The 26,304-nt window shown below is 42.8% G+C and overlaps 1 protein-coding gene across 2 annotated transcripts in view; it reads left to right on the plus strand.

Annotated features, from left to right (window-relative positions):
- The window catches only part of NHS (NHS actin remodeling regulator), a 332,777-nt gene that overhangs the window by 280,325 nt on the left and 26,148 nt on the right, over positions 1–26,304 (plus strand). Inside the window, exons 2-6 of one of the 2 annotated variants that reach the window (XM_075336287.1) lie at positions 1,957–2,109; positions 6,053–6,183; positions 10,422–10,484; positions 13,254–13,443; positions 21,410–21,541. In XM_075336287.1, coding sequence (XP_075192402.1) covers positions 1,957–2,109; positions 6,053–6,183; positions 10,422–10,484; positions 13,254–13,443; positions 21,410–21,541 — 669 coding nt within the window. The remainder of the gene's footprint in view (positions 1–1,956; positions 2,110–6,052; positions 6,184–10,421; positions 10,485–13,253; positions 13,444–21,409; positions 21,542–26,304) is intronic. The other variant, XM_075336288.1, reaches the window with a different exon arrangement.

Genomic DNA, 26,304 nt, shown 5'->3' on the forward strand with positions numbered 1-26,304 from the left:
TTTACTTTCATCTGCCTGTGTAAACAGGCATTTAAATGAATGCCAATCAGTAAACGTTTCTTGAACATTGGTCGTATCGTGCCGCCAGTCGGCTTGTGTAAATGGACCCTTTGACCCATAAGGGTAGACCAATACTATTAAAGACCTATGACAGTTGGGGACCACCATATGGAAGACTATACATTAGGGCCCATGAGCTTTCAGCTATGCCACTGTGTATACACACTAATCTAATATATAAAGCTGTGTGTGTGTGTGTGTGTGTGTGTGTGTGTGTGTGTGTGTGTGTCCGCTAAAGGAATCCGCACCATCGTATTTACAATCACAAAATTTTGCCTCATGTGACTCAGGGAACGTCATAGACTATGTTTTGACTGGAGGATTTAACCCCTCACTTTATATTTACTCTCCAAAAATCCTGCCTCCATTAGAGTCAATGGAGCTGGAAGCCACAGGTTATTATTAGCAGCTCTGATTGGTTGCTATAGGAACGAAAGACATTCATAGTATAACAAGCTTATGTGTGAGGTAATATGATATCGGTGGAGTAGGATAGAGACAGACAGAGACAGACAGACAAAGAGACAGAGGCAGACAGACACAGACAGGGAAAGAGGCAGGCACAGACAGATTGGGAAAGAGACAGGCAGACAGGGAAAGAGACAGAGAGAGACAGGGAAAGACAGATTGGGAAAGAGACAGACCTGGAAAGAGACAGACCTGGAAAGAAACAGACCTGGAAAGAGACAGACCTTGAAAGAGACAGACCTGGGACAGAGATAGCCAGGGACAGAGATAGCCAGGGACAGAGATAGCCAGGGACAGAGACAGCCGGGGACAGAGACAGCCGGGGACAGAGACAGCCGGGGAAAGAGACAGCCGGGGACAGGCAGACAGGGAAATAGAGACAAATAGACAGAGACAGAGAGGGGAAAAAGGCAGACAGGGAGACAGACAGGGAAAGAGACAAACAGACAGAGACAGACCTGGAAAGAGACAGACCTGGAAAGAAACAGACCTGGAAAGAGACAGACCTGGAAAGAGACAGACCTGGAAAGAGACAGACCTTGGACAGAGATAGCCGGAGACAGAGATAGCCAGGGACAGAGACAGCCAGGGACAGAGACAGCCGGGGACAGAGACAGCCGGGGAAAGAGACAGCCGGGGAAAGAGACAGCCGGGGAAAGAGACAGCCGGGGAAAGAGACAGCCGGGGAAAGAGACAGACAGGAAAAGAGACAGACCGGGAAAAGAGACAGACCGGGAAAAGAGACAGACCTGGAAAGAGACAGACCTGGAAAGAGACAGACAAGGAAAGAGACATAGAGATAGAGACAGGCATACAGGGAAAGTGACAGGCAGAAAAAGAGACAGACAGAGAGACAGACAAAGACAGACGGGGAAAGAGACAGACCTAGGAAAGAGACAGACCTGGGAAAGAGACAGACCTGGGAAAGAGACAGACCTGGGAAAGAGACAGACCTAGGAAAGAGACAGACCTGGGAAAGAGACAGACTTGGGAAAGGGACACACCTGGGAAACAGACAGACCTGGAAAGAGACAGACGGGCTAAGAGACAGACGGTCAAAGAGACAGACGGGGAAAGAAACAGATAGGCAGACAGGGAAAGAGACAGACAGAAAGACAGGGAAAGACAGAGGGAAAGAGACAGACAGAGAGACAGGAAAAGACAGATGGGGAAAGAGACAGACGGGGAAAGAGACAGACCTGGAAAGAGACAGACATGGAAGGAGACACAGAGATAGAGACAGACAGAGACAGGCAGACAGGGAAAGTGACAGGCAGACATATATATATATGTGTGTGTGTGCGCACGCATTTATGTGTTTTATAACTTGTGCTTTTGCATGTAGAATATAGCAAACATGCAAATAATATAAGGTGCATCTTGAATTGTACAAGTCAATAATAACAATATCGCATTCTTTTTTCACAGCTGTCTCAAACCTGGATGCGGAAAGCAAGCTCAATGTTTATTACAAGACATCCTGGCATCAGCAGAGGAATATTTTCTTGCCTACCACTAGACCCCCCTGTGTGGAGGAGTTACACCGCCATGCCAAGCAAAACCTGCGTGCTCTCCGGAGGGGTGAGCTACAGTTTTAACGGTTCTAAGTTAGAGCTCGGTAGTTCGAGAGACTGATGGCTTCAGTCACTGACAGGACCACCCATTTGACTGAAAAACCCAAAATACGCAGATATTTTTAATGAATAAAACACAGGTTAAACTAAATATTTTACCTCAAAACAAAGTATCAGTCCGCTGAGTGCATCCTGCTTTGTAGCATTTTGCCTACAGGTTGGACTGCATTTTCAGTCGAACAGGTCCCATTTAAGGGCCTTTTATATAGGTTGATAATCATCTAAATGATCAATAAAAAAGGTGTTCACAGTTGTAGATCACACAGAGAGGGTAATATGAACATTCACACAAAAAAAATTACAAACCCCCTCCCCCACAAATTTATTGTAATACATGATTCAAGTTCATCAACTTCCTAAATTGTCGACCAGACAACATTTATCTGCTCTTGTAAAAGAACTTTAAATAATAAGATTTCTGTAAGGACTTTTAGTTTATGTATTTATTTATGCTATACACTTTGTGATTGATTTCCCTTGCGATGTCTTATTATCAGTTAATGTAGTATCCACAGTTAAAGGGGTTCTCAAGCCCAGTCCATATTTTTTACATACATTGCAGGTTGCCAAAACCAAACATACTGTAGTAGACACACTGTTATTGTACGCTCACAGCAGCGTATAATTAGCATATAACTCGTATAAATGCTATCTCATGTTTTATGGTATCCCACTCGCTCCAATATTATACTATGGGACAGTGCCAACTAGCACTTTTTTCTCATACCGATTCGGCATGAGAATAAAATTGCTGCATGCTGCGAATGGCAGCATGTATTGGACGGCGGGCACCCATTCAAGTACTTGGGTGTGTGGAAAACATGGGACTGCACTCTGATGTCATCCAAGTGCAGTCAGATTTATGCTGACACAGACAATGTAGAAGATGGGGAAATTAAGTTCTCTGTCTTCTCCACACGTGTGCTCTAATTCTTGCAGGCAAGAGAATCTGATCACAGTAAAATGACACTTGGCTCACACTCTGATCAGAGTTAGAGCCAAGTGTCATCTGCATAATCCATGCAATTCTCTTGCATACACTAGTGTGAGCGTACACCTAGGGTTTCGATATAGTTGCAAGTTTGACCGGTCATCCCAAGACAACAAGTTTGTGATTTGCATACATGTGCTATATAGCTTCTATTCCACTTCTTTTGTTTACTTGTGAACATGTGATGTCTAGCTTCTCATGTGCTTCTCTTGTATACTTGTGAAGATATGCCGTATAGTTTCTTTTCCAATTGTCTTGTATACTTGTGAAGATATGCCGTATAGTTTCTCATCTACTTTTCTTGTATACTTGCTAACATGTGCTATCTAGCTTCTCATCCACTTCTCTTGTATACTTGCTAACATGTGCCATCTAGCTTCTCATCCACTTCTCTTGTATACTTGCTAACATGTGCCATCTAGCTTCTCATCCACTTTTCTTGTATACTTTCTAACGTGTCATCTAGCTTTTCATCCACTTCTCTTGTATACTTGCTAACATGTGCCATCTAGCTTCTCATCCACTTCTCATGTATACTTGCTAACATGTGCCATCTAGCTTCTCATCCACTTCTCTTGTATACTTGCTAACATGTGCCATATAGCTTCTCATCCACTTCTCATGTATACTTGCTAACATGTGCCATCTAGCTTCTCATCCACTTCTCTTGTATACTTGCTAACATGTGCCATCTAGCTTCTCATCCACGTCTCTTGTATACTTGCTAACATGTGCCATCTAGCTTCTCATCCACTTCTCTTGTATACTTGCTAACATGTGCCATCTAGCTTTTCATCCACTTCTCTTGTATACTTGCTAACATGTGCCATCTAGCTTCTCATCCACTTCTCTTGTATACTTGCTAACATGTGCCATCTAGCTTTTCATCCACTTCTCTTGTATACTTGCTAACATGTGCCATATAGCTTCTCATCCACTTCTCTTGTATACTTGCTAACATGTGCCATCTAGCTTCTCATCTCCTTCTTTCAGTGTTCTGTTGACAAAAGCCGATATGAAGCAAGTTCACACCTCACCTCAAATATTCAAATTACAAAGTTTCTGTCATGTGATTGCCACTCAAACTGGCAACCGAAAATTTGCACTGGGCTGGAGAACCTCTTTTAGTCTGTCCAGGCCTGCAGGGGAAATTATATCATAAAGTTGTGGCTTCTCTGCCTGTGTTTTATAGCTGCAATAAAAACTTTATGTGGCAGAGGTATTTTACTCAGTGAAGTCATGTACAAGGTGTAATGTCCTTCTGACACTGTAAAAATTCCACCAGCATGTCTAGTCTCCTGTCTATCAAACAGCCATAATTCAAGACTAGAAGAGAAAAAGAGATTTATGAATAAGGTCTCATGTTGATAAATTAGAAGAAAATGGTTGATTTCTATAGTGGCTGGTTACTGCAGATCCAGCTCTATTCAAATCTTTAAAGAGGACCTTTCACCAGTTTTAGCATATTAAACTGGCCACATCATCAATTAGTGCCTGCTGAACTAAAGAAAATGTAGCTTCCTTTTTAAAATTTCTCATCTCGGTTGAGGAGATATTAGCTTGGAAAGTTTACATTCCAATTCATGCTAAGCCAAGGCAACATCACTCAAAATTCCTCACTGGGGGTGTGTACTTTTTTCCTGCATGATACTGACCAATCACAATTAGGAAGCATCATGCAGGGTAAAAAAAACACACCCCCAGAAAAGGTAAGACCTAGCTTTGTGGTATCGAAATACATGTAATGACACACAGCTCTGCTCTCCTTACTGATCTCATTTCTGGCATGTGTGTAGAGTAAAGCAGAGGTATGTGTCATTACAAACACTTCTTGCAGCTTTCATCTCAGTTCAGTCAATATAGGAGGACGGGGTAGAGCAAAGCTGACAGTACTTTGATGAATTCTGCAAGATGTGCTTGTAAAGACATCTAGCTCGGCTCTATATCTCCTCCTCCCATACTGACTGCTTTGAGATGAAAGTTAAAAGAGGTGTTTTTAATGACACATAGTTCTGCTCTCCCTTACAAAGTAGATGTCAGTAGTAAGATCACATAGGAAAGCAGGGCTGTCTGTTATTACATGTATTTCCATATCACATAAAACCAGGTCTGACTTTTTTGGGAGGGATTCCTTATTCTTCTGCATGATCCCTTCTGCTTATGTTAGGTCAACATCACGCAGTGCTAAAACTAACCGCCCCCAGATCCAAATTTCAGTAATGCCACTATGGGCTAAGTAGAATTTATAATCTAAACATTACAAGCTAATATCCTTGCAACAGAGATGACAAAGAAAAATGTATTTATTCACTATTCCACGATGTGACCAGTTTAACATGCCAAAAATGGTGAAAGGTTCTCTATAAAGGGTTCCCTCCAATCTTTGCTCTTCATTTAGATTAAAATACATGTTTCTCATTGCCTTGATACAAAGAGGATTGTAAATTTGTGTAAAAATGGTTTTCAGATGAACACATTTACTATATAGGGGTATACACACTATTCTTTTGTATTTGTCCTATCCTTGTATAGTTAAATGGACAAACAAATGGTTTATTATGGAATAAATTATGACAGCTTAGTCTACGTAGATCGTTTAGATTTTCCTATACAAAGAGAAGTGCATGTTCATTACTTTAAGAAGTGACATATTTCTAGTTAATTATAAGCGCAATCATTAGACTTCACATACTTTGAATTCTAACTATAGCTGGTCTCAAACAACTCCAAAGCTTGTCTGCCATCTTGTGGAAAAGAAGTACACCACATACAAAACTTACCGTGTAGACGTCAGGATTATTTAGCACACTTGTGCAGTCCATAGAGTCTTCATAGGTTTTCCAGTGATTTAATGACTATTTCTCATACTAACCCATTTTTTACTTTTTTTCATAAATAGAGCAGCGGGCCCGAGCAGATCATAGAGAAAGACGGTTTGTGGGCTCTGTGTTTGCTGCACCTCCATTCCCTTCATATCCAGCAGCTCATACTATAAAGAGACGTGAAGTAAAGGAACAACAACCTGTACCAGTAAGATCTTGTCTAATCTTTATGTCAAAATATAATTGTTAGGTTAATTTGGAAGCAAGAGAACAATACTTCATTGTTTGGGCTCACTGGACATATTTTGCAAAAAATTATACTTACCCAGCCTTCACCTGGACCTCTCAGGTCCAGGCGGCTTCTTAAGTCTGGTCACCGGTACAGTCTTCACTGGGAAGTCTTCAGCATCTTCTGTCGTTCGGCACCTTCACCGTCTTCCAGTGCCTGTGTTCTCTGGTGCCTCCTGCTCTAACTAAGGCTATCACATCAGTTTTTTGGCATTAGGCACAATCCGGCGTGTGCCTGATTCAACGGGTCCGGCGCAGAATATGCAAAAACAGATGCGCCGGATGCTTTTTTTTTTACGGATCCAGTATACCGGATCCGTCAAAAAACGTATCCGGCGCATCTGTTTTGGCATCCGATTCATCCATTTGGTTTTTTTTGCTGGATCCGTTTTTTACAATAAATTGGAGCATGCTCAGTTTAAAAAAACAGATCCGGCGGCCACATCTGTTTTTTGCTGCATCGCGCGGGATCCGGCGTCCATAGGCTTCCATTGTAAATCGCACCGTATCACGCCAGATCCGGCGCGATACGTTTTTTTTTCAGAGACAAAAAATGTTCAATGAGACGTTCCATCTGTCCTCCGCATTGACTAATTACGCTGGATCCGTCAAAAGCCGGATGCAACGCAAGGCCATCAGGCACAATCCGGCGCTAATACAAATCAATGGGGATAAAACGGATCCGGCGCCTGATCCGTTTTAACCTTTTTTTTCCTGATTGTGCCTGATGGAAAAAACTGATGTGTGAACGTAGCCTAAGCCGCAACATCATGACAGCGTGGTCTAGTCAGTGAAGGAGATGCCCGAAGATGCCGGGCTCCAGAAAATGGCCCAGTGAAGATCGCACCGAACAAAAGAAGACAGGTGACTGTTGGGTGACTATTTTTCTTATTTATTTTTTTTAACCGTTTCTTGGCCCTCTTTGAATCCAGCGAAATTACAGCTGGCCACCATTTTGCTGCATTGACATGAATCCGATGTAAAAAAATGTAAGGGAATCCAATTTTTCCTCAAAGCGATTTGACTCTAATTGGTTTTCTTCTCTGTAACTGATACTTAAAAGGGGTTGTCCCATTTCAGAAATTCTAGTCTCCAGGCGCAGTTGGCTATAAAACAAAAAGCAAACTGCGATTACTCTCCGTTCCTTGGTCCACTGCTGTCTTTACCACTTCTCATGGTGTCAATTTTTGGCTGCAGTGCAGACATCAAGTCGATAGTGGGGCAACCAATCAGGAAGCTCCATGGATCTGTAGATTTAAAGGCCCACACAATGCCGCTAAGCTCACCGTTTGGTTGCTGTCGACATGGTGCCAGCACTGCAATGAATAACTTGCACCGAGAGCAGTGACAAAGACTCAGCTCTGGACCCGCAGAGGGGGTAAAGAACAATTTGTTGTTTTATACCAATCTGACCCCACGGCCTGGGATTTTCAATGGAATTTCACATAAAGAGGAAAAACTGATACACTGCGTAAAGCTTAAGGGGCAGTTCATTATGTTGAAGCCAGCATTAGGATTAAGACAGTGTATCATTATTTTATGAGGATAATATGGTAAAAAATCTTAGCTTATGCTTTGGCTATTATTAGTTTTACATGGCCTATCTTTTGGATTGGTCATCAATATTAGATTGATGGTCCAATATAGTCTGGACCATCAACCAGTTGTTTGCAGATTCATAAGTGGCTAGATGTAAATAGTGTAAGAAGCCAGAACAGTCTCGTGTATAGGACTTCTACTGATCTTATATGGATGACTTATGCTATGGATAGGCTATGAGTAACTTAATGACGAGCAACTCCTTTAATGGCTGGTTTACTGTGATCAACATGAAAAAATGTTTTTTTTAAAGAGAACCTGTCATGTGAAAAAAAAAAAAACTACTTTTAATTTCCAGAAATGGATTAATCTGCAGGTTAATAGTGTGCCAAATCTACCAAGCGCCTGCATTTTGAATTGTGCTTCTGGAAGGAAAAGAACTTTATTCCTCCCAGCACTGTTTGGATTTCAGTCATACGGGCGGCGCTGGCACAAGTTCAGCCATCGCTCTGTGTATCGAGAGTAGTAGCTGTAACCATACTCCCCGCACTGTCTGACAGCCGCTCAGCATTAGATCCAACTGTCAGTCAGTTCCCGGGGAGTGGTCACAGCCACCATTCTCGATACACAGAGCGGTGACTCAACCTGCTCCGGCGCTGCCCCTGTAACTGAAACCCATACGCTGACCAGGAAAAATAAAGTTCTTTCCTACCCATCAGTAGTGTCTGAAGTACATGCGTCGGGCAGTTTGGAAGACTATTTACCCCATAACAAACGCGGGAAGTAATGTTACGTCCTAGCGGTCATAGTGTTAATCCTCACAGGCCGCTGCAAGTAACCTGTGGTGATCAGCGCACGTCTCAGCTGATTTATACAGCAGACATGTGTGCTTGCTAGGCACAAGCGGAATCGCTATTCTCCCGTGCCTTTTAACCCCTTAAATGGCGCTGTCAGTATTTCAACATTTAAATATTTCTTATTATTGCGGATTCCCCATGTAACTGGGGATAATATACTAGCTCAAGTTTGAAGGTAAATTCAGCCTCCTGCCCGTACCTTAAAGCTGATCTGGCACAAAGCTCGGCAGTGATACAGAGGAGGAAGTGTTGTTACTGCTCCCCAATACACAGCATTCTTTTACCACTGTTTATATAGCAGTCAGGAAGTCAGAGATGGTAATAAACCACCTCTGCCTTCTCTATTGGAAGTCTGGGCACGTCTTCGACACTTAATGTAAATACATGAATTCCATGCAGGTACTAACTCTGCAATGATGTTCTAAAATGTAATCGCAGAGTCATAAGGTCCAGTCACACTAAGCAACTTACCAGCGATCCCAACAATGATAGGGATCGCTGGTAAGTTGCTAGGAGGTTGCTGGTGAGATGTCACACTGCGACGCTCCAGCGATCCTACCAGCAACCTGACCTGGCAGGGATCGCTGGAGCGTGGCTACACGAGTTGCTGGTGAGCTCACCAGCAACCAGTGACCAGCCCCCAGCGTCGCGTGGAAGATGCTGCGCTTGGTAACTAAGGTAAATATCGGGAAACCAACCCGATATTTACCTTGGTTACCAGCTCACGCAGCTACACGTGCAGAGAGCAGGGAGCAGCGCACACTGAGCGCTGGCTCCCTGCTCTCCTAGTTACAGCACACATGGGGTTAATTACCCGATGTGTGCTGCAGCTAAATGTGCACAGAGCAGGGAGCAGCGAACAATGCTTAGCGCTGGCTCCTTGCTCTCCTAGTTACAGCACACATTGGGTTAATTACCCGATGTGTGCTGCAGCTAAATGTGCACAGAGCAGGGAGCAGCGCACAATGCTTAGCGCTGGCTCCCTGCTCTCCTAGCTACAGCACACATCGGGTTAATTAACCCGATGTGTCCTGCAGCTACATGTGCACAGAGCAGGAGCCGGCACTGACAGTGAGAGCGGGGGAGGCTGGTAACAAAGGTAAATATCGGGTAACCAAGGACAGGGCTTCTTGGTTACCCGATGTTTACATTGGTTACTAGCCTCCGCAGAAGCCGGCTCCTGCTGCCTGCACATTTAGTTGTTGCTGTCTCGCTGTCACACACAGCCATCTGTGCTTCACAGCGGGACAGCAACAACTAAAAAATGGCCCAGGACATTCAGCAACAACCAACGACCTCACAGCAGGGGCCAGGTTGTTGCTGGATGTCACACACAGCAACATCGCTAGCAACGTCACAAAAGTTGTTCGTTAGCAGCGATGTTGCTAGCGATGTTGCTTAGTGTGACGGGGCCTATAGTCTAACTAGCCTGATGTTTTAAGTGGTTAAACAAACAAAAATCCACCTGAATTTGTTGGCATTTTAAGACTCCTTTGTTATTCTCTCTACATATTAGATTTATATCAGTATAACATATTTTGTCTGACAGCCACCTACTGTAAGTTTGCCAATAGTCACTGCATATTTTGTTTAGACCTTCCTACAATTATTCACATACCACTGGTTCACAACCCCTTTGTTTTCCTTCATTTTATGCATGCTTTTTACTTATATGTTGTAAGATTATTTTGTTTCTTGATTTATCATACTTTTGTTACCATTTGTGCATGCTTTTAATGTTTCCCACATTTTATGTTCTTAGTTTAACAGAACCCGTCCGCCCTCCCCCACTGAATGTTGCCATTTGACCCCATGGAGTAGAAAGGTATTGGAAAGCTGAAGTGTCCTTCTGTCCTGGTCTTACTGACCTCACTCTATCCCTCTTTTTATTACCTCTTTCTGCGTCTGTAACTACTTATACTTTCTTATTAATCCTTCTTTAACTGATTAAAAATGAAAATGAAGCTCTGAAATGATACTCTATTAGGAATTTGAACGTGTCCTATTATCTAATCTAAGGCTATGTGCCCACGTTGCACACAAAAAAAGCAGATTTTGGCAGGAAAAAAGCAGCGGAAAAAAAGTGCATTTTTTTATTGCGTTTGCGCGTCTTTTCCAGCTTTTTTTTGTCATTGTGATTATGGGGGTTTAGGCGCTGTACCCCCACAATCGCCGCCGGTTTTTCGGCTGATGTTACAGCTGGGATCTGGCTGTCACTGCCCGGAGCGGGGAAGGATGGAGATTATATATTTGCTGATTATCATAATTTTAATATAATGTATTTACTGTGAGTTTCTTTTGGGGTTGATTCGACAAACTATGGTCAAGGCCAAAAAGTACAGGCATGCACCGAGTCACTTCTAAGTACCTATGATGTCTTACTAGATTGAAACCGGTATATATAATATAAGACCCTTCTCTGATGATAATCTCCATCTCCTGGATCAGTATGGAATGTTTCTGGATTTCACATATGGAGGATTCTCAGTTTTTCATGTTGCCTGCTTATGGATAAAGTGATGCTAGTGAACTTAGATGTCAGATCACTACGAACTCCATGTCCAATGGTCCTTTGTAATTTGGAGAAGGAATCAGCAATGAATTCCAGTCTTTTCCCTTTAGCGGGCAGCAAACTTTTCCCCCATGTTACCTTGGAAACAAACTCTTTTGTACTTGAAGTTTGTATGAGCTATTCATGTCTGCTGGGAATGGACACAAAAGCTGCCGTTGGAGGAGGATAACGATATAGGTCTTCCAGCAAAATTAGCCTAAAATCGCTTTTTGTGTGCTGTTTAGTTGTGTGGCCTGGAAATATTATAGAGGTAAGTGTCAATATAGATTACTTAACTATCCCTTCATGTGTCCCGTTTGTAAAAAGTAGAGATAGGTTAGTCGTAATTACTAGCAAACTACGGAGACACCATGAAATAATAGTCGCCAAATGGGCGAGAACTCTTTGTCATGTGACGAAAAGAAACAATGGAGAGGAATCACAATCAAAAGACAAGTCTTATATTAACTGTTGGTGCCTTGGGGGCTGTAAATTACATAGAAAAGAGACTTAGAAGAAATAACCAATCTTGAATATTAGGAAACTCAGAGATCAGGAGCTAAAGTTCTTCCTTTTTTACATTTGTTTGCTTTTCATTTTTTCTTCTATCTTGTGTTGTCCATGTTTTGCTTTCCTATATGTCCATATACGTTCTTATGTTGCCTGCTGTATTCATAGTTTATGCATTGAATGTATAGAATTTTTGTTTCCATAAGATACATATTTATTAATATTACTTATATGTATTTTATTGTCTCTTCAAATGTAAAAGTGCAATGTGATTTAAAAACTAAATGTATCACTACTAGGGATAATGGAATATCTCAAATATTCAGCAATATTCGGCTTCGCGAATATCCGACTTATAGGTCCGCTCTATGCGAATATTTAATGTACAATGTAAGTCTATGGGAATACCAACCAAAATATCCCAATAAACCACTATACAATCATTTAAAACAAGTTTTTATTGATGGCATTAATAAAAACATAAATGACAAAAAGACAAATTAAAACCTACATAAAACCCATAGGCAGGGAGAGCAGGTCATACACCATTACATTAGAAGTTATTAAGACACATGGGGGATCACACTATAGATACACATCAATATATTTTAACACCCCTTCATAAATAATAGAGCAATGATGCAGACAATTGCCTCCTTATCGGTAAAATACCTTTAGCACAACCACATCATTAAACTACCCCACTATGGTTTAATTACCAGACCTGTTGCCATAATAAACGGTATGACACAGCTCCCCCGCCACGCACTCCAATGTGCGTTTCACACCGCTTCCTCAGGGAGTGATGTCACTGAAGAAGGAATAATGAGGAGTGGATTTGTCATTGAGCATGGATCCTTGCTATGTTTACTCCTTATAATCTTAGACACAAATCGAAGTGTGAATGAAGAAATGGAAAACTGAGTGTAATCTGGTTTAAAGGGAACCAACCACTAAGATTTTGTTATATGAAGTAAAGGGAGTGCCATACTGGCCCTAGGCTGCTGAAGCCAAGCAAACGTTTTGTTGAAAAATGGGATGCTTGATTACAGAAATAGCTGTAATCAAAGTTACAGATATGCACTGCACTTTGATTGACATGTGCATTAGGGGCAGGCCTTTGTGGGTCAGATTCTCGGTGTATATTCCTCCTTTTGCTTCCTCAATGGCGTGCCTCCTTTTCTTTATTTAAATATTACATCACCCCACCATTGCTTCTGTTGAGGATGCTGGAGGAGGACTTTACAGCGAAGACCTGACCCACAAAAGCCCGCACCGATGGACACGTTAATCAAAGGTGCAGTGCATTTCTGTAACTTTGATTACAGATATTTCATCAACCAAGCATCCAATCTTTCAATAAAAGGTATGCCTGGATTTAGCATCCTAGTGCCAGTATGGCACTACCTTTACTTCATATAGCAAAATCCTGGTGGTTGGCTCCCTTTAATTAAATCATCAGAATGGCTTTGCTTTGAATATATTGCCTATAGTTATCTTTCTTTTGATATAATAAATGCATTGGTTTTACAGGCACACCCACCTCAGGAGGAAGATGATATGGTTTTAGGAGAGAGGCCAAAAAATCCAATTCCTAATGTTCCATCTACACTGGATAAACAGACCAACTGGAACAAAGTATTACCTCTCCCCACCCCTGAGGAGAAGATGAAACAGGAGTCTCAAGTGATCACGTCTTGCATTATCCCCATCAATGTTTCCGGTAGAGTGCAATTCTTTAAACACTTATGTAAAACTGTCCTAATTCTTAAAGTGACAATAGTAAACATTCAAGACTTGCTAGAATATCGCATATGTATAGATACTGTTTCTAAAGGGGTTTGGTACTTAAAGACGGGCAATACTCACATAGAGGAATGGATGACAAAATAGGCTACATCTGCTTCCAAAATCTCCCCATTAGATCCAACATACTGGACACTATGGCCATAAATATACTTCTTTAAAGGTACAGCAACAATGTTGCTATTTCACACTAGTGTTTTATCTAACTAGATTGCAATTTAGTTATTTTCTGAAAGGAAAACCGTCTCTAGCATTGAAAGGGGAATTAACTACCCTTTAAGTCAATGCCGAACCTGTAACAAGCATTGGAACATAAATAAGGATATTTTCTCTAGTAGAACATTGGTTTGGCTAATATTAAAAGGTATGTTAAATGGTTTGACATGGACTAATAAGGTAGCTAACTCGAATAGATTTCACTAATAAAGATAGTTTACTTTCTTCCTGAGTTGGATAAATTTGCATAGATTTTTCCTAGGGAGCGTTGCCTGGCATGTAAGACACATTATGACAACCAGAAACAATTCCCACTCACCAACCCCCTGGACAGTAGCATGGCTGGGATTATCTGGGACAGATATTTACTTTTCCCCCCACCCCAACTAATCTTCTCAACGTTGGCATCCCTCTATCCCTCTCATCTATGGCTTATAATCAGTGCTGGATTCACAGCTACATGGCTTAGTATCACTGTTTAATATCTTTGATGCTTTTGTCTGTGTGCCTACGAAGAAAAACAGAAAACCTTTTTCTGTGTGTTTACTGTATGAAAAATATCATAGCAGTTACTCTCCTACAAAGCCTACAGAATGGAAAACTGGTGAAAAATGGCCTATAATGGCCTGAAATAATGTTATTCCTGCTGTACGCACACCTTATTTTGAGAAGTTACTAAAGGAGGATCATTCACCAATTTTAGCACGTTAACCTGGCCATATCATGGACTAGTGGCTCCAGAGCTGAATAAAACATCTTTATTTCTCATCTATGTACATATTAACTTGTAAAGTTTAGGTAATAATTTATGATAAACCCAACTAAGCGTTACATGAGATTTAACTCTGGGGGCGGGTAAGGAGGACATGATTTCTCCTGTGACATGTAATGATACACAGCCCTGCTCTTAGCCCTGATATCTGCACCTACTGTGTAGTATAGATCAGAGTTGAGTGTGATTACAGGCACTTTTAGATCATCTCTCATAACAGTATTAGGGTGGGGGGAGTGTTACGAACCGGCGCCGCCATAGCCGCAAGCAGCCTGCTGCGGTTCCTGTTGCGCCCAGGTGCCGGCTGCCGTTCTTGGCCGTGCCTCGGGTCGTCCAGTTGGCTGTTCCTTCCACCACGTCTAAGTGTGGAGAGGCGGCTAGTGCGCATGCGTGCGCCGATTTACCCCAGCCAGAGTTTAAGCCCGGTGTATTGCCTAGTGAGCATGCTCAGCCTGTTTGTGTTATGTCTGAGACTAAGTCCTCAGTTCAGGCTACTGAGCATGCTCCCACAATTAACCCTAACAGCCTCTTTGCACAGGTACTTGGACTTCGTGCTGTGTCTAAGTTCTGGGATGGGCCTACTGAGCATGCTCAAACTGATAGTCTGCTTTCTAAGCCTGTTGCTCAGGCTACTGAGCATGCTCAGGCACTTAGTGCATCAGAGGCTAGGTCCGGTAAGGACCTCACTGAGCATGTCCGTGAGGTGGCAGGCCCTGATAGGGCAGAGGGTGTCAGGTGTCCTGATGACGTGGCAACTCCGGACTGGCTCGCAGAGGCCCGCCCCTATGATCTGGCACCTCACCATTGGTCGTCAGACGATGACTGGTGAAGTGTTTGGGGCGTGGCTGCCATGAGGTCATCAATGACGTGGCGGTTCCGGATAGGTCGCAAGTGACGTCACTGATGACATGGCACTCTGCTATTGGACCTTGGTGGTTCCACCCTGGGTTTGGGGCGGACGCAGGTTATAAAAGGGGCTGGAGACAACATGGAGGTGCGCAGTCTTCATTTAGAGTTCTTGGTGGCATAAGCCTTGTTGGAAGCGGTAGGTAGGGCTAGGCGAACGGTGCCTGTCACACCAAGATTCGTGGCTCAGCACATGAGGGTCAGGCACCGTGCTTCCTTGCTACCGTTCCTGTTGTGCTAGAGCAGTCCAGTGGCGTTAACTGGGCTGCGGCTGCTGCGTCACCTGTTCAGTTGTGCCCTGTACGCACACGGGCAGTGTACCTGCTGCGCCACCTGTCTGGTTGTGCCCTCTACACGCACGGACAGCGCACCCCAGAACCCCTGTGAAGTTAACAAGGTGTTCCTGGATTGGGTGTGTGAACCCTATTATCCTCCTCGGCTTCCCAGTCAAATAATACTGGTGTGACTACGTGGTCTGACGTGTCCTTTACACACGTGGCCAGTTGAGTGGTGGCCAGAAACTCTAATCGGAGGACCACTCGGCCTGACGTGTCTTACACACGTGGCCGACAGGGCGCTGTCGCAGCGGTCTTCTCGGTCAACGCTAACTGGTTACCATCCGGCCTGACGTGTTGTTACACACGTGGTCGGAGTAGCGTGCGCTCCACCGAAACGCTAACTGGGTTGTCATCCGGTCTGACGTGTCCCTACACACGTGACCGGTTCCTTGAGTTATCTCAGAGCCATCCAGCTCTATACTCTCCGCCTAACCCACAGGTTGCCAGCAGCTCCATTACCATCTGGAGCACGGTGGGCCCCGACTGGCGATTGGGATATATACCCCTGGTACTAATCTGCCGGTCCCCCCGTAACAGGGAGGGACAGAGCTGCAAAAGGCTGCAGTCACAGATGTGTTTGTAATGAAACTCAGCCTTGCTTTTTTCTTCCTACCCCTCACTAAGTGCCTTGAGAGAAGTGTTGGTAATCATAGTAATAGAATTGGGGAAGGCACTGCTAAGATAAGTACATATGTCCAACAATATATCAATGAGTACTAGCTAGTGCAGTATAATAATAAACCACAAAAAAAGAAGAGAAAGATACTGCATATGGTATAGCAAGCACAACCTATAATGTATAATAAAACAAGACCTTTATTACAAATCAAAGATAAAAACAATTAAAACCATATATCACACAGCATGAAAACCAAAACCCCAAAGATACCTAAACTACGAAAGGTGAACAAAATATATCTCACAATGCATATGAATATGCTTAAAGGAGCTGAAAATATAATCCCAAGGAAGAACAAATACCAACAATGGTCATCTAATATGCATGTAAACAAATATTCAAACCATAAATACATGAATATAGATACATGATAAACTCCAATGAAAATGATGTAGTATATAATAAGGCAGTAGAACAATAAATGTAATAACAGCCCTCAGAACAAACTGGCAAATTGCCTAGTGGTGCAGACCAGCAGCAAATAGTAGCCAAAAAGTGAATATAGTGGAAAGAGGCTGATAGGTATGATCACAGAGAGCTGCAATAAAATGTGGATACTGCTGCCTGACCAGTAAGTATTGCCACATGGGGAAATACAGTAAGTCCTGTGGAGAGAGAGGGGGGGGGAATCATGTGGCAGAGCCCCATGCGTATCACCACAGTATCTTTTTTTTGGTTTTTTTTTAAGTGCTTGTAATCACACTCAGCTGTGCTGTATCCTCTTCTACTGCACTGACTGCCATGAGTTTAAATCTGAAAGTGTTTGTAATGACACTTGGCTTTGCTCTAGTATACTTTTTTCCCTGTATGACGCCTCCTGTTTATAATTGGTCAGTGTCATACAAAAAACAAAGTACAATCACTCAGAAACAAATCTCTAGCTTATCATAAATTGTAAACTAACCTTCACAAGCTGATATCTCCACAACGAAGAGCAGAAATGGAAAAAAAAATCCGTTTTACTCAGCTCTGCAGAAACAATACCATGATGTGGCCAATTTAACATGCTCAAACTGGTAAATCATCTAATATTGTTCCTCTTTAAATTTGTAACCATTTATATACATTCATTAATGCAGGAATATTTATTGTGGAGGACTGCACAAGTCCATTTCTTATATTTAGATTTAATAGATATGGTGCATCTGTATTATTGAACAAATCCTTGTTTTACATTTTACTTTGTAGTAACATGTGCAAATAGGGGCTTGTGGTTTTTACAACCTACATTTCTAGATCATTCATTTAACACAACAAAAGCAGTCATTGAAATGAGACATAATAGGAAGTAAGTTGCAAAATCATCTGATCGTCACATGGACACTCATAACGAAATGATGCAGTTTTATGTGTTAGAACCATTCTGCCTGGTCCTGTAGGAATATATTCTTATCTACCAATGACATCTGCAAGGTAGGGACAGTCACCATAGATCATGGGTCCCCAATTCCAGTCCTCAAGGGCCGCCAACAGTGCATGTTTTCAGGATTTCCTTAGTATTGCACATGTGATAATTTAATCACCTGCACAGTTGATGATTCCAACACCCATGTAATGCTAAGGAAATCATGAAAACATGCACTGTTGGCGGCCCTCGAGGACTGGAGTTGGGGAACCCTGCCATAGATTGTCTGCTAGCGGTATACAGACAGTAACAACTATTGTCCATTTATTTGTCCTGCTTGCAGAATTATCTACAAGCCTTGTCACGTTAGGATCTTATTTTCATAGTACATCTTGCTCATCACTCATTAATTTATCATTGTCTTACGCACAGATTGAAAATAAGTATGCAAAAAACAAATAACATGGTCTAAAGCCTAATTTCTGTAATATAGTGACATAAGGTTATAGAATATTTACTAGATTAGAACAGTTTATTACATTTGCTGGTAAATAACGTGAATAAAGTGTTGACAAATACATTGCTTCTGAAATATTCTACTTGCGTATACCTTAACAGGTTACATCTACTGGTTATAAAAATGTATGCATAATATATCTGAGATGATAAAAATATATACAAATTAACATTAATTCCTTAAAGGGAACCTGTCAGGTTCAATATGTACCCAGGACCACGAGGAGTTCTGGGTGCATATTGCTAATCCCTGCCTAACTGTCCCAGTATACACTAGCATAGATAAAGAGATCTTTAGAAAAAGTATTTATAAAGATCCTTTATGATATGCTAATGAGTGAGGGGACTAGTCCCAAGGGCATTAGTTCTTGTGCTCATTCCGCCCTCTTAGCATAGTAGCACATCTCTGTGGGCATGCTACCATGCTATTCAATGTAGTGTCATCAGCAGTGACATATGTACCTGTGTCCACTGTCCCCACTGATCTGAAGTCCCGCCACTTCTGGTCATGTGCACTAGACCTCTCTGAAGCTGGGACGTGCACTGCACACCCGGCTTCATACTGCGCATGACCGAAAGTGCCAGGCATTCTAATCAGCGGTGACAGCGGACACAGGTACACGTGTCACCGCTGATGACGCTAGGCAATGTGCATTGAATAGCGTGTTTGCGTGCCCCTGTGAGTGTGCTAACATGCCAAGAGGGTGGAATGAGCATAGGAACTAATGCCCTTGTGACTAGTCCCTGCGCTCATTAGCATATCATAAAGGATCTTTAGAAATACGTTTTCTAAAGATCTCTTTATCTATGCTACTGTATACAGGGACAGTTAGGCAGGGATTAGAAATATGCACCCAGAACTGCTCGTGGTTCTGGGTGCATATTGCACCTGACAGGTTCCTTTAACACATGACATACCAACAAGAGACTAAAAAACACTATAAAAAATGCAATAAAAATGCATGTAAAAAACAGACAAAAATTAATGTAACCTAATTTACATAATAGTTGTAAAAATGCTGCAGCATCAAAAACTCCACAAAAATCTTATAGTGGGACTGTTACCTAAATGATTTAGGGCATCTTAATAATGGTAGGGTTCATCACGTACTGTGACTACTTTTGAGTCTTTATAACTGATGGGTGAGGAAAATAGAAAAGAATACAATGAAATAATAGAGAATGTACACTTCAGTGTCTCAGAAATTGTTTCAAACAATTTATTTACACTAACATAACTTTCCCTAAATCCCACACTGGGTAACATTGGTGATACCTAGTGACAACCAGAAGAGTAGAAAGAAGCATTACTCAGATTTCTTGTGTCACTGTGCCAGCACTAATATGCCCTACCAACATGATGAACGCCACTGAGGCATGAACAGAACAAGATGAAATGCCATTTCTAGCAGAAACCTTTGCGCATTGCTAATTTAGGCTGGCCAGTCTTACTTGCAGGAACTTCTATAACTGGAAGAAGGAAAAGTTGAAATTTCACTCCCTTTTTTTTTAATTTTTTTTCTGAAACCCTATGAGAGGGAAGGAAAACCGTCAGGTGCTTCATCCCTGATCCATGGGCAGATCGCAGAGACAGGCTCCATCCTACAAATATCTTACAGACGTCTGTCCCACGTACAATAAAATTAGTCCGATATTTATCCAGAAAAGTTGGACGAGTGAAATTTGTTTGGTATTCCATATGTAACAGTATCCAAGGGTGTGATTTTGCCATCCGCATACAATATATTCTCTCACCCATAGACTTACCTTGGCGAATCTTGGCCAATATACGCGGCCATACACAGCATGCTGCGATTTTTTTCCTATAGTGGGAGTGCGCCTTTACTCTGAAGTGTTGCACCATAAACATAGGTATTTGTGATACTTGAGTATGCATCTGATCATGTTGCTTGTGGCTCAGGCAGCTTACACATATACATAATGGATTCATGTACACGGAATCTTATATTCTCAAAAATTTATTTTGATATATTTTGGTATAGTGCTGTGTCCCCCATTATGTGCTTTTGGAATGCTGGATAATTACTTTTTTTTTAGCAATGTTGATAAATATATGCAGTGTTTCTAGGAATTTCCTCATAAGTTTGATTGCTTGAATATGTTTGAAATATATTATTAATTATTATAAACAGTAATAAATTGATGCATAATAGTAAAGGGGGATTGCTAATCACCCTTTAATATGATGTATCTGTTTATTATTCTTTATTATAATCACCAATTATCAGTTGCACATGTCTAGAACAAATCAGTCTCAGAATGGATTTTAATAACCAGATGGTACATGCTTCCTCTCCAGTTAAAGGGAATATGTCAACAGGTTTATGCTACCTCATCTGATAGCAGCATATTGTAAGGAAAGAGTCCCTGATTCCATTGATGTATTACTTAGTTTACTGGGTGTAGCAGATGTGACACAATCAGAGTCCCTAGACGTAGCATGTTGCAGTGCTCAGAAAGCTGACCCCTTCCACACCACAGCTTTCTGAATACATTGTCTATGGACAGTGAGTTGCTTATCAGATGCAGTAGGTGTGGTCAGACCAAGGCTCATGTACCATGTAGTCCAGCCAGTGATAATCTCCTGCTGATAAAACACTCATTGTATTGAAACTACAGCACACAGCCTAATAAGTAACACATCCCTAAAATCAGTGTCTCAGACCCTACCTTAGGCTGGAGTCACACTTGCGCGTATCTCGCGAGAGTCTCGCATTGCATCACCCGGCATGGCCTGATGCTCTCCAGACAGGAGCGTCTCAGCTGCATAGAAATACATGCAGCCGACCCGCTCCTGTCAGGAGAGTGTGCAGCTGTGCCGGGTCATGCAATGCGAAACTCGCGCGAGTCACTCACAAGTGTGACTCCGGCCTTATGCTGCCTTCAGATTACATAGCAAATTGCTGCTGACAGATTCCCTTTTTAAAAATTAGAGCGGTAGTAAAGTTTTGACTTTATGATTTTAGGGTTTAGTAACTTAAATGAGATTCAGTATAGAAATGACCAGAAAGTCAACATTGGACATATAACATTACAGTAACATGGTACTTTAGTAATTAAGAATTAATGAGTACTTCTGTTCATTTGCAGGTGTTGGTTTTGACAGAGAAGCAAGCATACGCTGTTCCCTAGTTCATTCACAATCAGTTCTGCAGCGTAGACGGAAATTGAGAAGAAGGAAAACAATATCAGGAATTCCAAGAAGAGTACAACAAGAAATAGGTCTGAATTTGTATTTAGTATATTGAAACAAATGGCAAGTAGGGAAATTTACATGTTAGATATCCGCATAAATTAAAGGGTTCTCTAAGAAGTAATTCAAGACAGCCATCATGAATTATATCAGACTACAACCCTTCGTAGGCAAGCTTTAGAATGAGTTGCAACATGGAGAAACAGTGCTCAAAATATGTGGCTGTCAGTCTGAGGAGCAGCATCGTGAACAAGCCAGACAAGTGTACAATGGGAAATAAACCTGGAGAAAAAAAGCAAGCCACTCTGCTCAGTGAGCCTCACTGATCTGCTGTGTTCAGTTTACAGCACAGCACGCAGATGCAGCAGAGTGGCCTTTTTTCCTCCTGCTCTGTGTCCCATTGGAAACCTTTGAGGCCGAGTGAGTTGAGAAGTTATGCTAGTTCATGATGCTGCTCCTGACCCTGACAGTTGAGACACATTTGGAGCAGCATTTCTCCAGACAGCAAACAATCTTAAAGTGTACCTAGAATGGGTTATTACGTTGTTGTTTATAGCATATCTTGGATTACTTCTCAGAAAGACTCTTTAAGAACAGAGACTTGCACTAATAAATCACCAATTTGGGGGTTGGATTGCAAAATTCGTTAGAAAGAGGTCTTACAAAATACATGTACAAAATATATAGTTCTCATGAATGATGCAAGATATTTTGCTTTGGAAAATGATTAATAATATCAGACCTGGACAAGGGGCGGCCCGCCCATCTTAGCTGAGAGTTGGAGGCATGGCCTGATCTACGATGTTATGCCTCAGCCCCACTCTCACTTCTGGGAGCTATGTATCCCGCAGTGCAGTGATAAGCAGCTGTCACACCCCCACTCTGCCGGTCACGCCCCCTCTTGCTGCCTGTCATGCTTTTTCTGGATGCTGGTTACACTCTCTGGATGCCTTCCATGGCATCTATGCTGCTAGGCACACCCCTTTTGCTATCGTCCACGCCCCCTCAATGCTGGACACACACACTCCTCGGATGCCTTCCTTGTCCCCTCCTGCTGCTCTCTTGATGCTGACCACGCCCCCTTTGCCTGCCCCTTTTACACAGGATCCTCACATGTGACCGGCTCATCTCCACAGCGGCCACTTCAAAAACATCTGTTCTGCAAGTGAGGTAATGTGCACCAGTAGCAGCAGGGAGAGTGCAGAGTGCCTGCAGGAGGGGAGAGCAGGGGAGCAGCACTTGTGTCTTCTCAGGTTCCCCTGTGCCTACAATAGAAGAAGCAGATACACAGGGGACTCAGAGAAGGCAGCCAGAGGAGCCCTCAGGCTCTGCTGCTGCAGTGCTACCTGCCTGTGCCCTCAGCACCCCCAGGGCCAGTATGTATGCCCCACAGGCCACCAGAGCCAGTATGTATGCTCCACTGGCCACCAGGGCCAGTATGTATGGTCCACTGGCCACCACTGTCAGTGTGCATGCCCCACTGGCCACCACTGTCAGTATGTATGCTACATTGGCCCCCACTGTCAGTATGTATGTTCCACTGGCCACTACTGTCAGTATGTATGCTCCACTGGCCACCACTGTCAGTATGTATGCTCCACTGGTCACCACTGTCAGTATGTATACTCCACTGGCCACCACTGTCAGTATGCATACTCCACTGGCCACCACGGTCAGTATGTATGCTCCACTGGCCACGAGAGCCAGTATGTATGCTCCACTGGCCAACTGGGCCAGTATGTATGCTCCACAGGCAACCATGGTCAGTATGTATACCCAACTGGCCACCACTGTCAGTATGTATGCTCCGCTGGCCACCACTGTCAGTATGTATGCTCCACTGGCCACCACGGTCAGAATGTATGCTCCACTGGCCACCAGGGCCAGTATGTATGCTCCACTGGCCACCAGAGCCAGTATGTATGCTCCACTGGCCACCAGGGCCAGTATGTATGCTCCACAGGCCCCAGGGCCAGTATGTATGCTCCACTGGCCACCAGGGCTAGTATGTATGCTCAACAGGCCCCAGTAATGTGTATTCCCCCTACGGATCCCAGTAATGTCTATGCCAATTACTGACCTCAGTAATATGTATGTCCCCCACTGACCCCAGTAATGTGTATGCCCCCAGTAATGTCTACCACTTACTGACCCCAATAATGTGTATTATGTATTATGAACTATGTATTAGTTCGCTCTGTCAGAGTTTGACAGAGTTCAATCTAAGAGGTTAGCAGGCGCGAGTTGATCAGGACAGGCGTAGTTAACAGGCGCCTGTTAGCCACACATATCTGCTAATCAGATCAGCAGACATGTGCGGGGATGACTGGAGAGAGGCGACCTAGTACGTATATATACAATCTAGGTTGTGAAAGAGTTAAACAGTATTGTGTGCTATGTACTGTATATGTTTATTTTAGTCATACCAAGTTTCAAGTGATTTTACGTGTTCTTAATATTTTATGTTATCTGTGGATTTTCAGATAACATGTAATTTTCATTTAAGAGGTTTCTTACCTTTGGGGACAACATTTTTTTTTATTTACATCTATCTGAGGCTAAAAATTCTTTTTCACAATTGGGTATTGTTCTAACTTTCGTTTTTTAAACGCCTTTTATTTCCATGCACATTTACTTTGATGTGGTCTATGGTCATAAATGAGCCGAGAGGACCGCAGAAAAGACAGATAAGACACATTTCCATTAGGCCGCATTCTGCAGCCAGCAATAAATAGTGTGATAAAGAGGTTATCGAAGTCAAAGGTGGAACCATTTCTATGAAACCAAATTTCAACTTTGCTTTTTAGCCCAAAATGCATTAATTTCAGTGAAATATTGGCAACCCCTTTATCTACTTTGGACAGTCCATAGACTATACACATTTGGGCGATCCATCTTAGGCCCTGTGCGCACACTGCGTTTTTTGCCACAGATTTGCCGGGGTTTTTGCTGCAGAAAAGGTGCGGTTTTTATTCATAACCTTTCTGCAGTCTTTCCTCAGCAAAATCTATGGGAAAATCAAAATGCTATGCGCACACTGCACTTTTTTTCCTATGGGTTTTGCTGCAGAATATCTGCAGAATTTCTGCAGCAAAAAAGAAGTAGCATGTCACTACTTTTCCGCAGGTACCTGTGTTTTTGACATAGATAATGGTAAAAAACTGCAGGACCAAACTGCAGAAATACCACGGCAAAACTGCAGAAAAACTGTGGCAAAACTGCTGCAAACCGTGGCAAAACCGTGGGTTCGTTTTTGCCGTGGGTGCGGAATTCTGCCAGAGGGTGCAGATTTTTCTTAAGAAAATCAAATTTCCCAGTGCACACAAACCCTTACTCGGCAGTGACATTCTAAAACATCACTACATAGTAAATCAGCTGCATGTGATCGTGCAGTTGCAGGAATGGTGAGTTGGCTGTCAGACACAGCCGGACTCCCCATAGAGAAGGCAGAGGCAGTTTATTACCATCTTTGCCTTCCCGTTTATTGTACATGCTATGCTAAATAAGCGCTGTATATATAGTTAAAGGAAGTTCTATTGGTGCTTCCTCCTCCCAACCCAGTGGTGATGTGATCACTGGATGTAGGGAGGGAGCAGAAGCTGCTGGGTCCTAGGAGACCTAGGAGGCACTGTTAGGTTATGTGCGCACGTTGCATAGTGTCCATGCTGAAAAATCTGCAGTGATTTGGTAGTGCATGTGCGCTTCAAATCGCCGCAGAAACACTGCGTAATGGATGCAGTGTGTCTGCAGAATAGATACCGATTTCATGCGCTCTAGATGCTGCCTCATCCACAGACAGAGTGGGAGCAGCATCATATATTTTCAATGATTTTCCTTAATACAATATGTAAGCACATGTAACTTAAAGATGGCTCCTACATTCTGGACAACACCCAAGATGATGAGCATAAGGATACGCTCACACGAGCATGAAAATCGGACGAGTGTAATGCAAGAAAATCTCTCATTGCACTCGGACCTATGTTAGTCAATAAGGGAGAGCAGTTGGTCAGCTTTTCTTATATCCAGATTCTGGATGCAAGAAAAGCGGCAGCATGCTGCGATTTTCTGCTAGAGCCATATCACTCGCACCCATGAAGTGGGTGCGAGAGATACATCGGTCTGCACTCGGATGTTATCCCAATGCAGTGCGATATACGCACAGGCTGACAATGGAGGAGATGGGGGGATTAACCCCTCCCTCTCCTCCACAGCGCCCGTCCTCAGCTTCACGCTTCACAATTGTGACCTGATTGCAGGATCAGGTCCCATTTGCATGACACTCAGCTCACGCTCGCAGCAGAGCCTGAGCCGGGAGTCATTAGCATGTCGCATCGGATGCCATACGTTCATCTGAGTCCAGCCTAAGGAAGAATATCCAAAGTTTGGAACAACCAATCCAGTAGAGACTATCCATATTGCTACATGCCCTGAGCCTGACCTGCGATATTTGATTGGACTATATTTTGTCTACACCCTTTTCTTATCTAGAACTATAAAAGTTTTGTGAACAATAAGCGAGCAAAATTCTTTTGGCGTCCGTCATGGAAGAAAGCTCATAACCGATCTAGAGTCTGTTATCCTTTCTTGTGTGCACACATGACATCCCAGATAATCTGAAAACGGCAGTCAGACCTTAAGAGACACTTTGTAGTCTCACCCCAACAGTGACATGTTACTTTTTTGAGCGCAACGATTTGGATCAAAATTTCAGCATGCAAATCACTGCGCTCTCAAACGCAACGTGCTGATGAATTGCTGCGTAAACGCATGAAATGATACAAAGTGCGCA

The sequence above is a fragment of the Anomaloglossus baeobatrachus genome, chromosome 2 (genome assembly GCF_048569485.1).
Source record: "Anomaloglossus baeobatrachus isolate aAnoBae1 chromosome 2, aAnoBae1.hap1, whole genome shotgun sequence".
Lineage (NCBI taxonomy): Eukaryota > Metazoa > Chordata > Amphibia > Anura > Aromobatidae > Anomaloglossus > Anomaloglossus baeobatrachus.